This window comes from Apium graveolens, chromosome 8 (assembly GCF_009905375.1).
Source record: "Apium graveolens cultivar Ventura chromosome 8, ASM990537v1, whole genome shotgun sequence".
Lineage (NCBI taxonomy): Eukaryota > Viridiplantae > Streptophyta > Magnoliopsida > Apiales > Apiaceae > Apium > Apium graveolens.
Genome location: NC_133654.1, coordinates 40,311,579 through 40,325,307, shown reverse-complemented (window position 1 = coordinate 40,325,307; position 13,729 = coordinate 40,311,579). Strand labels below are relative to the sequence as shown.

The 13,729-nt window shown below is 31.1% G+C and overlaps 1 protein-coding gene across 5 annotated transcripts; it reads left to right on the top strand.

Annotated features, from left to right (window-relative positions):
* The first annotated feature begins 10,499 nt into the window (after window positions 1–10,499).
* Window positions 10,500–13,154, top strand: LOC141678754 (3-oxoacyl-[acyl-carrier-protein] synthase, mitochondrial-like). Of its 5 annotated transcripts, none has more exons than XR_012557897.1 (4): window positions 10,500–10,585; window positions 10,726–12,026; window positions 12,089–12,258; window positions 12,950–13,154. XR_012557897.1 is itself a non-coding variant. In XM_074485131.1 (3 exons), the coding sequence occupies exons 1-3, from the start codon at window positions 11,988–11,990 to the stop codon at window positions 13,038–13,040; spliced, it is 282 nt and encodes a 93-aa protein (XP_074341232.1). In that variant the 5' UTR covers window positions 10,538–11,987; the 3' UTR covers window positions 13,041–13,154. The 5 variants fall into 5 exon arrangements, 1 of the variants encoding a protein (XP_074341232.1); XR_012557899.1 differs by having other exon boundaries at window positions 10,537–10,924; window positions 11,086–12,026; XR_012557898.1 differs by having other exon boundaries at window positions 10,538–10,924; window positions 11,096–12,026.
* Window positions 13,155–13,729: the final 575 nt, after the last annotated feature.

The following is a 13,729-nucleotide window of genomic DNA, read 5'->3' as shown; positions in this document are numbered from 1 at the left end:
ATGATGTGATCCTATGTGAAATAATGCATCAGGCAACAAATTGGGTTTTAACAAATAACTAAATACTATTTTTGGATTTTTCAATTTTTTTTTAGATTTTTGAATAATAAAAGTGAGAAGAAAAAAAAAGAGACGTGATACGGAATACTGAAAAGCGCTTTGAAAACTTCAGAAAGACATAGTGAGGCCTTCTAGAGAGCTTCTTGTCCAAACTTTCCTCCACTTCACGACTCCCTAAAAAACAAAGAGAAAACAAGAAACTAGTCTGAAGAATTAGATATCATGGAGTGAAAATTACCAATAGTCCCCGACAGCGATGCCAAAAACTGGATGTGTAAAAATATAATAACTGCAAGCGCACAATGTTTAGTTGTAGAAATCACAGATCGATCCACTAAGACTATGAATTTTCAAAACCCTAATAATTTATATTAGGCGAACTAGACAAATATATTTAAGATGAAATGTGTTTAACCTAGATAAAAAATAACAAATACTATTGAAAAACTAGGAAATCGAATCCATTATTCAATCACAATTAACAACAACTCGCCCTAAAGTCAATTATCTTTTCATCACAAAATAACATATATCAAATAAAGAGACAACCATATGTTATGAAACTTGTTATCTAACAGTAACCCATCAAAACTTCTTGGAGTAAGAATAGGCTATGAAAAAAATCTGGTAACAATAATATATCAAAATCACTTTGTCAATTGAATAATTAATCAACAAGAAAAATATATGAAAATTAAATAATAGGAACGAGAAGATATCATAGTAAATAAATTAACTTCATCTTCATTCCAGGAACAAATTTAGCTACACATGATAAAAAAATGAGCAAAATAAATAAATATTAAAATTCTACCTCTAGATTGATGTTCTAGGTGTTGGGTGTCGGGTGTTCTAAAATACAAGAAGGGAGACCCATATGTATAGGGAAAATATGAGATTTTGGGTCTTGGAATAACAAATCCTGCTTAGGATATATTTCATTCTTTTCCTTCTTCTTCTCCAATAAGTATTCGATTTTTTTAGCTCAAGTATTCTCCACCTCATCTTTTTCACATTTTCCTGCTCAATTTCTGATTTTATTTATTTTCCTAAAAAATAAAGTAAAATAATTTATTTATTAATAAAATTATAAAAACAAATGTAAAATATGTATTAAAAAAATGCTAAATTATGGAACAATCAGAAGCGTTCAATCTTCTTTGAATTGCCTTATTGGAAGGACCTTTATGTCAGAAATTTTTATTGATCTTATGCATGTACAGAAAAATATGTTTGAAAGCCTAATTAGTACTCTGTTGGGTGTCCCATGTAAAATAAAAGACAGTTTTAGTGCAATAATGGACATGGGAGTAAGAAGCGAACTAACCTCATATAAGTTGAAGGTAAAAAACCTTATTTGCCCTCTGTAGCCCATACTCTCTCTAGGAATATGAAAAAAATCTTATTACAAACACTGTATTCTGTGAAGGTCCTTGAAGGATACTCATCCAACATAAAAAATCTTGTGGATTTAAATGATCTCAAATTAAAGGGATTAAAATCCCTTAATTGTCATCTTATCATAGAAAATTTTCCACCTATTGCTATACGTCCCATATTGCCACAAAAAGGTGTGGGTAACAATTACAAAGCTACGTTGGTTCTTCAAGTCAAGGGTAGCAAGGTCATGGATCCAAGAAGGCAATCGTATCTACAAAGACAAATTATAGAGACACTTTGTGAGGTTGAGATGTATTTCCCACCATCTTTCTCTGATATCATGTTCACTTGACTATTCACCTGATTTATGAGACTAGGATGTGTGGGCCTACGTGTATGAGATGGATGTACCCAACAGAGCGATATATGAAATTTTTTGAAAGAATATGTGATGAACAGGTCTCGACCAGAGTGTAGCAGAACACTATCTAATGGAGAAAGCAATAGAGTTTTTGTCAGAATTTATCCAAAATGTTGATGCTATTAGGTTTCTAATTGAATGCCACAGTGGTAGAATTGATGGTGAAGGTGTAACTGGAGGTCAATAAGTAGAGATCGATCATGCAAAATGCATCGGGTGCATCTTTGGGTTCTACAAAACACTATTGATGTTGTTCCCTTTTTAGATCTGCATAAGAAGAATATAACCTTAGACCATCCAGAGAGAGGTGCTAATTGGATTGAAGTTGAGCACAATCACACATTCATTGATTGGTTCAAGAATCATGTCACCAAGTTACTTAAAAATAGTGAATCAATATCAGATATGATTAAATGGTTGTCAAGAGTTCCTAATTCATTGTATTCTTACAAATTTTATCTTATGAGTGGATATACTTTTTACACAAGTGAACATGATGCAACAAGTACAATGTACAATAATGGAGTTGCAATTACAGCAACGGAACTACACCAGTCAAGTAATAAAAAAGATCTAATTTTGGCTGATACCGCTTATTTTGGAAGAATTGAGAATATTTGGGAGCTAGATAATGTTAGATATAGGGTGTCAGTGTTTGATTGCAACTAGGTGAACAATGCCGGTGGTGTGCATGTTGAAGAGTTGGGGTTTATACATGCTGATCTTACCAAGGTGGGGGTATATAGATGATTCTTTCATAACGGCAACAGAAGCCCAACAGGTTTTCTATGTTACTTATCCAATTAATAAGAAGTGGTCAATTATTGTTTTATCTAACAAGCTCAAAAGCAACTATCAAGTTAGTGATGTTGTATACGATGAAGTCGATGCTATGGATGATCTTTTTCTTAGAGCCAATATTTCCACAACCATGAACGACAGTGATGATAAATGTTATTTTTCTAGGAATGATCATGACGAGGGAGAATATGTGAACCCATAATTTTTTAATGTGCATGAACATTAGAAGAAGGGAATGTGAGGGTACAGTTTGAGGTGGTGGTAAAATTGGAGTTCAATACTCAACTACCTCGAGCTTGTGACGAGGCCTACCTTGTTGGAGATGCTCTTAGATATTTTCTTGCATGGCCACACAAATTGGTCTTGATGAAACTAGAGGCTTAGATTCACTTTATATTTGTTATAATCCTCCGTTTAGCTTGTCTGATAATCAGTTTTATGTTACTCTTTTCTAGACACCGGTAAAAATCTTAAATAAAGAAAAGAACTGAGAAAAGGGTAAAAATTTTTGCCTGGAAAACCTTAAGGATAAAGAGAGGGAGAAAATAAATGAGTCTATCATTGCAGTTTCTTGAAAACAATTAGGTTATCCTCTCGCACAAAATGTTTGACATGATGGAGACCCTTGGACCGAGCATACTAATAATGAAAATATTTTGGAGGTATTGAATGAACAATGGTTAAGTGCTTCGAGCCTGGCCTTCTACATTAGGTAATGTAAAAACAAATCTCATGGATCTCTTATTTGAACCTATTTTTCTAATCATGTTCTTTCTTAGGTATTTGTGTGAGGTTTATTTATCCAAAAATGAAAGTATGGCAGCCAATTTTTTTTAATCACCTCATGTCGTGTGTCACTTATCGGATAATTCCAAGGCTTCATCGAGTTTGGCAAAATTTATGCCGGGATATGTTGATAACGAGCACTTACTTTTTGTGCCTTATAAAATTCTTAAATTGATTTTTTCGTGTCACTTTATAAATTGATTAATTTCATGTGCTTATTACTAATAAATAATTTATAGAGAACATTGGTTTTTGGTTGCCATACATACAAAAACAAAGAGCATCACCTTTATGGATCCAGCTCCAAATGCCACTATTGTAAATACAAGAATTTGATGAAACTTATAAAAACATATATAAAAATCTATAGTTGATAACATGTAGATCGCACTTACAAAGGTTAATTCTTATTTCTTATGTCAAATGTATTTTCTATTCAGTGCCTTGGTTTCTTTTTGGACTGGACACGGAAAGACTTATACGAAGATGGCATATAACACTTTTAAATGGACAAAAATACATGTAATCACTAATGATGCACCTTACTACCTTAAATATTATAACTACAAATACCTCTGATATGACTTGCACTAAAATCTTTCACTACTAGCTCAAGTTAGTTTACTAACACTAAGTTATCCGATCATGCCTCAAATGAAATAGAATGTCTTGATTAATATCTAAAAAAAATTCATTTTAACATGAAGATGATAACAATGGTAACTGTAACATGTATACAGGGGAAGACTCAGGTGTAGTCTAAGGCAGGCCATAACCAGGGTGAAATTTTACTTTTGAAATATTTACTACTAATTTTTTTGTAAAAATAGATTCAGCCTAGGTCAGAAATTATATACTATGTTTTTAAGAGTATTACTTTTACATATATCTAGATAGTAGAAATCAGACTTCTTATTCATCATAAGATTGTTAGAATAAAAGACACGAGTTCATTTAGTACGTAGGGTGAAGTATTTACTAGATACAAGATATAAATAAGATTAGTAAAAATATATAATCATTTTACTTAAAATAATTTTTTTTATTTTTCCGAAAGAAAAAGTGCATCATGGTGCAAGTTCAGTTTTAACTTGGCTATTAATATTTGTATTTTAACATTTAATGGGTGTTTTATGAAAATTTAAACTTATCATAGTTATAGTTTTTTGAAAAATTTAGCCACTAAACACCACTCATAAGTTAATATATTTTACATAAAATATTTAAGATATAAATATTTTATATAATATTTTCATGTCAAAGAAAAAAATATTACATTCTTAAAAAAATATTGTGAGTTAAAAAAAAGTATCTTCCCCACAAAACAATATATAAATGATATTTATATATTTGTTCATGTAAAATATAGCCCTAGTCACTACATTATCATAGACTCTCCCCTAAATGAGTGCGTTTTCATGTGTATTAAGTAAATATGAAGAACATATGAATATGTATTATCATATGAAGTATAATGTGTTAAAACTAGTGGTTCTTAGATATTTCAAATATAGACTTGTAGATTATATTATTCATATTTTCTATTCATAGTGTATTTATTCTATTCATTCTGATAGACATGTCCGTTTGTTACTGAGTGTCTTTGAGAACATGATCTAGGCAAGGACATAATAAAATGTTGTTTTATTAAATTGAAGTATGAGCTACAATGTTGTTGTAAAAGAAAATATAATTAAGTAGTGATATATAGTCATTGTTATACACAGTGCCCTAAACAACTTCCGAGTGATGGCATTTTTTGTGGACATTACGTGGGATGTTTCATTGAAGATGTATTGCATTCCGGTGAACAAGTATAAGTGTAAATGTTAGTGAGGGTAATATTTCTTATACTAAAAAAATAAGTCAACAAAATTATAATGTCATTTACTGATTTTTAATTTTTCTTATGTGCAGTTCACTCGTTGTAACAGACTCATATGCTATTCCCATAAAAAAAAATGCTCCGCTTCCGAGATAATTGGGCAGGATTCCTATACAACCGATATCTCAAGGAAAAACATTTAAATATTTAATTTTTTTTATCTTATCCTGCTTGCTAGCTTATGATAGAGAACGAAATACAGTTTTTGGAGATTTAGTGATGTTTTGTGGTTGTTGGTTAATTGCTACTTCGCATGAGATTTTTAAGTAATTATGGAAGTTTATGATTAATTTCGAATCTTTTAATATACAAGTTCAGTTTGTGTGATTGATTAGAATTTGAGTTTATAGTTTTTGTAATTGGAATTAGCGAGGTTGGATTGTATTTTAAGGATTTTCAGGAAAACAACAAATTTGTACAAATGAAAAAATAATTGTAGTTATTTATTTTTTTTATAAAACAAGAGGTCTTGATATAGCGATTTCAAAATTTCTATATAATAAGGAAGACTTTATATGTTTTATGTATACATTGCATCTTTGGAAGTGTTATCAAGTAAGCGTCACTCCTTATATTGCACTTCAGAAAATGTTGTATAACTTTAGGTCTCCAACTTGCATAATATTTCACAAACTGCTATCAAACAACATGTACTTATAGAACACTTACCTATGCTATACTTATTAAAATTTTATCTAAGAGTAGTACTTATAGGGCGCCAAAATAAACGTTGTACAAGTAATTGTCACTTGCATAGCAGGGCGTTGCCTAACGCTCAAAAGCGCTATGCAAGTTTTCAAAGAAAGCACTATGCAAGTAGATATTTGTAGTAGTGTAATATGAAATATTTGGTTAAAATTTATAAAAATAAAAATAGTCGATTAGTTGGTCTCAATACTAATTTTTGCATTTCAATGCATTTTCAAAATTTGGGCATTTGAACACACTATTTTTTATGTGCAACAAATATAAAGGTATCCACTTATAAAACAAATATTTTTGCACAATAACCTTTTAACTAATTTAAAACATGACCTATTTTGTTTACATAGAAATTTGAGACATTAGATATTGAATATCTCCTTAAAATTAAGAATAAAAAAAATAATACAATGTCGTTGACAAGGGCGATGTTGTAATGTTCCCTACATATGAAGTTGTAATTGAAGAGATGATGACATTGAGTGAAAAAAAATGTGTGAATAGTTGACACTACATGTACATGGGTATAAAAGGTATGGACAACAGTTGAAACGCCAAAGAGTGGACAATAAACACTGATCATTCATGAAAATTATGATCACCAAGAAACAATATGGACGGAATCTTTTGCTGAAAACTATATAGTAGTTGTGAACATGGAAGAGAAACTGTATGTGTGTGATTATATTATTGGCGGTGAAATTGATGAATCTAACTCAACCAAAGAAGCACTTCTCGAACATAGTATTAAAATAAAATACCGCCATCTCTTTTGAATTAGTGCTAATCAGAGTTTAAAACTAACAATATTCTTCGATGATGGTTACTTTAAATATCGACCTCTCTCACAATCTTGTTTAAAATTTGTAATGGATGATTCGTACATAATGCACAATTTTTGAACATCTCTTAAAAACTTGTCACCCAGCTACACAAGATTGACAATTCTTTTTAGAATACTCCTATTAAGAAGACAACTTTTTTACGGGATCTCAAGCGTACACAAAACGTGCATTATTACAAATTCCAGACAAGCCCACGATCGAGACGATTCAGACACTACCTCAGAAACAAACCCGTGATCCCAAATTCCCAATGACGATATCAACGTACTTACATCTACAAAAATGTACGTTACCAAGATAATCATGTGAAATTAAATATATGCCGTCATCCATGTTTTCACAGTCATCAATATCACGAATGCTAAAAATTCATGATGGTGCACATGATCAACATATCTATAGCTGTATGCCAGCACCTCCGATTTCAACACAACATGTTCTTCATCCTTCATGTTCTCCACCGTACTCAGTCATCGTCACACATGTTTTGTGAACGAGTTAACTCGACCATTTCAGCAAGGATTGTATGAATTTACTCCAGCATCATGGTATGATATTTTAGAATTTTAATAAAATAAATATCATGAATGTTATGCATGGTTGCGTAGTCGACGAAAACATTGATGCTATCTATTTATATGTGAAAGAAAATGTGAGTTTTACGTTCAATATATTTTATTTACAACATGTGTTCAACATTTCATTGAATTGTTCTACCATTGTACAATACTCATTTTATCCTTTCTATGTGATTTTGTTGAACGTTATTTGATAAAATTCGTCGATTTTAATTTTGTCCATTATCCTTCTTATTGTAATTGATGTCAAAATGAGCATTATGATTGATATTTTTTCAGTGATTTATTCATGGTGTATTGTCAATCCCCATATAATAAAATTTTGGTCTATTAGACATCCAAAGAATTATACAAACCGGTCAACATGATTAGTGTTGCAAATTTATTCTTTCATTTACATTTTTAAGGATTATAATATTAGTAATTGTGATTAATTATAATGTGTTATCACTTTTGTTTTGTAAATATATCATTTATTACTTCCATTTCTCTCATTGATAGTAGTTTTATTCTCTAATTACCTTTGTTATTGTAATAAGTGCGATTAGCTAATAATCAATAATGATTTGAAATTTGCAGAAGGGGGTTTAATACGAAATCAAATCTTTTTGTTTTTTAAAAGACTTAACATAAATGCAAGTATATATATTTGAAAAAAAACTATGTATAAATTAAAACTAAGAATAACACATAATTAAAAAATCAGGTGGTTTGTTTTGAGCTCACCACTAAAGAATTTATCTAAAAAACTCTGTGACTTGTTCAAACTGGATGAATTTGTTTTTGATAGATTACATCTTTGAATTCTAAAACTTGCTTGCATAAAAATGAAATATATTGAACAAATGAAAGTGTAGATTACGATGAAAGAGAATGAAGCCCGAATTTATAAATTTGGTGTTTTGATACTAAGTATTCCTCCCGAAGATGATTTTCGTTATTAATAAAAAGTATATATTAATAGAATCAAAAACATTTTTTTACCATCATATCACTTTAATATTTTACCATCACTCATTTATCACCATTAATTATGACCTTCGAACACATAATTAAAATATGGAAACAAAAATATTACTCTATTCGGTAGTCATTATTGTCATTAGCTTACAATCATCAAAGTAATACAACAACAAATATGATTAAAATTATAAAACCAAAATGATTACAGTATGTCAGTAACTTCTATAGTTTTAAATATAAAATTTTAGATAAATTTCGTTATATCAAACATAACTTAACTAAATTTTAGATTTTAACTAGAGAGAATTACATTTTGCACCCTTAAATTTGGCCAAAAAATATTTTTGTATATCCACTTTCAGAAATTGCATTTCGCATTCCTTTCTTTGAAGTACGATTCAAGTTGTAACCTTTTTGTCTAATCCTGTCAATTTTCTGGCCTTAATTATTTTTTCAACAATATATTTAATCTATTTATGAGAAAAAAGATAAAATATATATATTGTAAAAAATAACAATAAGGGCTAAATAATAAGGAAAAATGGTGTATTTAGAACCAAGTTTTAAACAAGAAGGATGAAAATTGCAACTTTTAAAACCGTTTTCTCTCTCTAAAAATCCAAACCCAGAAGAGACGTTCCACATCTCCTCCGGCGGTGGTGACACCGGCTGGAGGTTGTTAAATATATATAGTAATATTAGATCTATTACCATCCAAATTGATGAGATTGTTTTTAATTATATCTATTTTAGTTTATGACGGTTCTTGTTCAATTGTTCGTTACGTGGCACGACTTGGAGGCTTGATAATTCAATAATTTCAGAGTGGATTTCTTTGGACTGCTCTCAAGAATGGATTAGTAATCAAGATCTAGATTCTTTAAGTCTTAATATTCCATGTAGTGTACATGTAGGTTATGTTTTGAAGCATGAATTCTGATTCTCTAATATATATATATATATATTTGATTGAATCGATTTCATTGCCATGATTCCGCCCATGTGGTTAAGGTGAAATAATCTTTCGGTTCAAATATTTTGTTAGATTTTTCAACATTACTCTCTTTTCATTTAAGAGTGCTTTTAAGATTTTTCTTTTATGTAATCCTACACTGTTAATTTCCTCTTCTATGAAAAAATTTATATTCTCGTGTTGTGCCTCTTATGAGGATGTGATTCTATATATGAAATTATTATTTAATGTAAAAAAAGTAGATGTAGAAAAGTGAAATATGGCCAAAGTTAAGAGGTTCTCTCAAAATAATTAGACATAGTCTCAAGGGTTTGTTGTTAAAATATATGTTTCCCGAAGTTTGCTGCAACGACTAAAGTATAACTTTCTTATAGTACGTTTACGAGCAAACTCCGAGAGTTAGAATTTAACCAAAAAATTATTCAATTAGAAGGTAGGGTGGAGCGCGGTTCGGGGTGGTCTTAGCATACATCCGAAATTGAAACATCAATTTCTCGAGTTTTTAAAATCTAAAACTGAAATCATTGATTCATTTTTTGATTAGAAAACCTTGGTTCGGTGACAATCAGATCAGTTTCGATTTTAAAACCGCATCACATAAAATTAACAAAATAAATGTAACTAGTAAATTTTGCAAGAATTGATAAAACAAAATTATGGCCCAAGCAGTTAACTTCCAAAAATGGAAAGTACTTTTACGCTAATCCAACCCTAAAACAATGCTAACCAATGATAAGAAGCATTGCAGGAGTGAACAAATTTCAAGAACTCAAATTGTTTAATTATAAAGATTTTGTTTGGCATAGAGGAAAAGGTGATCATACTAGAAAAGATGCAGTAGAAATCACCCTTTAGGCATCGGTTTTTAATGACACCGATGTTAAAAGGGCTCTTTTATATCGGTTATAATAGAAACGATATCTTTTACTAAATTATGCATTGGTTTATCCTTTACCCGATGTCTAAGACTCGTGTTTAAAATTTTTAAGTGCGATCCTATTCTCTCACCCGCCTTAGCCAAATTTTTACCAAATAACTTCCCCCAATACTTCCCGCTTTTCTGAAATGTTGCATCTGTCTTCCCCTTTTTTCAAAAAAAATCAGACAGAAATATAAAATCAAAAGAACCAAAAGAACGGGCTCATTTACTCTCATTCACCCTTTCCCCCTTTCTCTCATAGTTGCTCTAAAGTAAACCCTAGAACTCATTTTTTTCAATTACACCTTCAAACTCCGTTTACACCTCACAATTTGTTCACATCTCCCCTTTCTTTCCTATTATCTTTATTTTAATTGTTTATTCTTTTGTTTTATTTAAATTTTTTTAACAGATCTGAAGATTGAGGAGTTTGTTCGTGTTTGAAGCTTAAAGATTCAAAGCTTCAGAATCAGAGTTTGTTATAGTAAATGAAAATAACACAGAGGAATTGTTACAAGAACTTCATGATAGCCTTCCTGCTTGCATTACTCGGGAACAGATGTTGGATCTTCTTCGGAGCTCCAAAAGAGATATTGTCAAAGATTAAAGAGGTATGTACATACTGGCGATTTTCGGTATTGTGCTGAAATGAAATTAGAGAATGATTTTCTTGAATTTGTTGGTGCTGGTGTTGTTTATTTGGATACTACTTATTGTAATACGAAATTTGTGTTTCTGGTGCAAGATGAGTCTATTGATTATATTGTTGAAGTTTTTAATAGGATTGGTGTTGAAAATGTGCAAAAGTCGAAGTCGGTTTTGTTTCTTGTTGGTACTTATGTTATTGGGAAGGAGATGATTTTGGTTGAGATTTCGAAGAGGTGTAATAGGAAAATACATGTCGATAAGAGGAAAATGAATATTTTGGGGGGTTTTGGGGTATGGGGAGGACAAGGTTTTTACGGAGGATGAATTGGACAGTGATGTTCATGTTGTTGGTTGGAATGTATTAGGTGCGACTTGGTCGTATTTTCAACCTAATTATGTGATGATGAAGGAGATTATGGTTGCTAAGGGGTATGATAAGGTAGTTGGTTTTGTTCTGACTGGTTGGACGTATGAAGTTAAACGTAACAAATTTATTGTTAGGACGAAAGACTCATTTGAGATTCATCTTGTACCATATAACGAACATTCAAACTATGAAGAGCTTGGAGAATATGTGAAGTTTTTGAAACCAAAGCGTGTTATTCCTTCTATTAGAATTGATGCGGAGAAACTTGATAGTAAGCATGCTTGTGCAATGCAGAAGTATTTTGCTGGCTTGGTTGATGAAATGGCCATCAAGCAAGACTTTCTGAAGAGTTTCCATAAAGGGGAAAGAAATTCAAGTGATAAGATTGTAAATTCTAGTACAGTTGAGATTGAAGAAAAAGAGTTAGCTTCTGATGAAGTTCAAACTTTCAAGACTACTTATCCTGGATTTCAAGATCAAGTTCCTGGTCCCCAGGATTCTGTTCTAGTAAATGAAAATAACACAGAGGGATTGTTACAAGAACTTCATGATTTCCTGCCCGCTTGGGTTACTCGAGAATAGATGTTGGATCTTCTTCGGAGCTCCAAAAGAGATAATGCCGGCTAAGCCTATTTTTCATCCCACGGATACTGATCAACATGACAGCTGGTCATGTGAGCATGAAGTATGGATTCCAGGTGTGATATTATTATCTATTTACTTGGTTCATTTTTAGTGAAATTTTCATTCACTTTTCTAGTTTTGATCTTGATTATAGGGACCAAACGATGTTGCAGTGACAGCTTGTGGCACCGGGGCAAATTCTATTGGCGATGCTGCAAGGATGATTCAATTCGGAGATGCCAATGTTATGGTGGCAGGAGGAACAGAAGCTAGCATGGATGCTTTATCTATTGCAGGTTTATGCAGGTAAGACTTATTGTTTATTTGTGTACTCGATATCCCTATGGTACCATCTATAGACTTAATACTGCCCAAATATTGAAATGATAGGAATTCAATTACTGAATAGTCCCCAATAGAAGCTATAAAAACCAGTCTATGTGTTTGTGTATTGTTAAGTATTTGCATCTGATGCAATAAACTGGTGAAAAATATTTACTGTTGTGTCTTCTACAGTCCTTTTATATTAACGCTTATACACTGTGTTAGGCTGCATACTAAAGCTTAAGATTTTATTCCATGGATTAAATACAAGGCCATTGTTTTTTCCTCGTTCGGTCTGTATTCCATAATTATTAGTCCTAATATGCTAATGAAGCAGCTTGCACACCATTAGTCTTACCAGAATATGCATAACATAAATTAGATTTCAAATATATCCTGCAATAATTTCTCCAAGAAATATTTTTAATGGTTATTTGTTATAATATAAAAATAATTGTACACGCCGTTAAAAAATCTCTTTTTTAATATGTATCGTACACACAACTGACCTGATCTCTTCTATGCATGATTTCCACAAATTGTGTAATAATTTAGAAGTTTGATGATAAACATATGTTTGATGCAAATAATATATATAATTTTTAAGTACCTTTTTAGTTTTAGTAGCATAATTTTTTAACTAATGTTTTCTCTTTCCATTAAATGTTCACAGTGGTCCAATAAGATTCGGAAATGCTACGATAACAAGGATCTTGATATTCGTACAAAGACTCTTGGCTATATACATCGAAGGATTCATGTAGCTAACTCACTTGCTTCTGTTACTTTCACGTATTAATTATGTTGAAATATTTGTAAACTCAGACGATATATGGTTTGATCATTACAAATAGAGTTTGGAGATTTAAATTTGTTGGTTTTTTGTTTACGTTTTAGCTATTTTTTGTTATAACATTTGGTATATTTGGGTGCATATAGTACAATCGGGCTAATTTTTAGGCCCGTAGACATCAGTTTTTACGTAGAATTTCTAAAAATAGATGTCCAAACTATGATTAGACATCATGTACTACACGAAATTTCTTAAAAACTGTTGTTTAAAAGGTATATGGACATCGGTTCCTAAACAAAACTACAAAGAAGCTGATCTAAACTTAAAAAAAATATATCGATCAAATGTTAAAAACTGATGTTACATAGGTAGCCAGACTACTGTTTCAAGTACTAAATCGATGTTAAAAAGGAAAAAACACATCGGGTCAGAAACTATAATCGATGTCAAAAATAAGAACTTACATCGGCTGATGTTCAAAAGCGATGTTAAAGCGGGTTTTGACATTGGTTTATTTTTAAACCGATGTATATACTGATTTATAGTTTGTAAATTAATAGTTAAGGTTCATAATTAGACCATATTCAAGCTATTTAGAAAAGATTGTAATGCAGTTTCTGTATAAAAACAGAGAATATACATCGGGTTTTAATCCGAAAC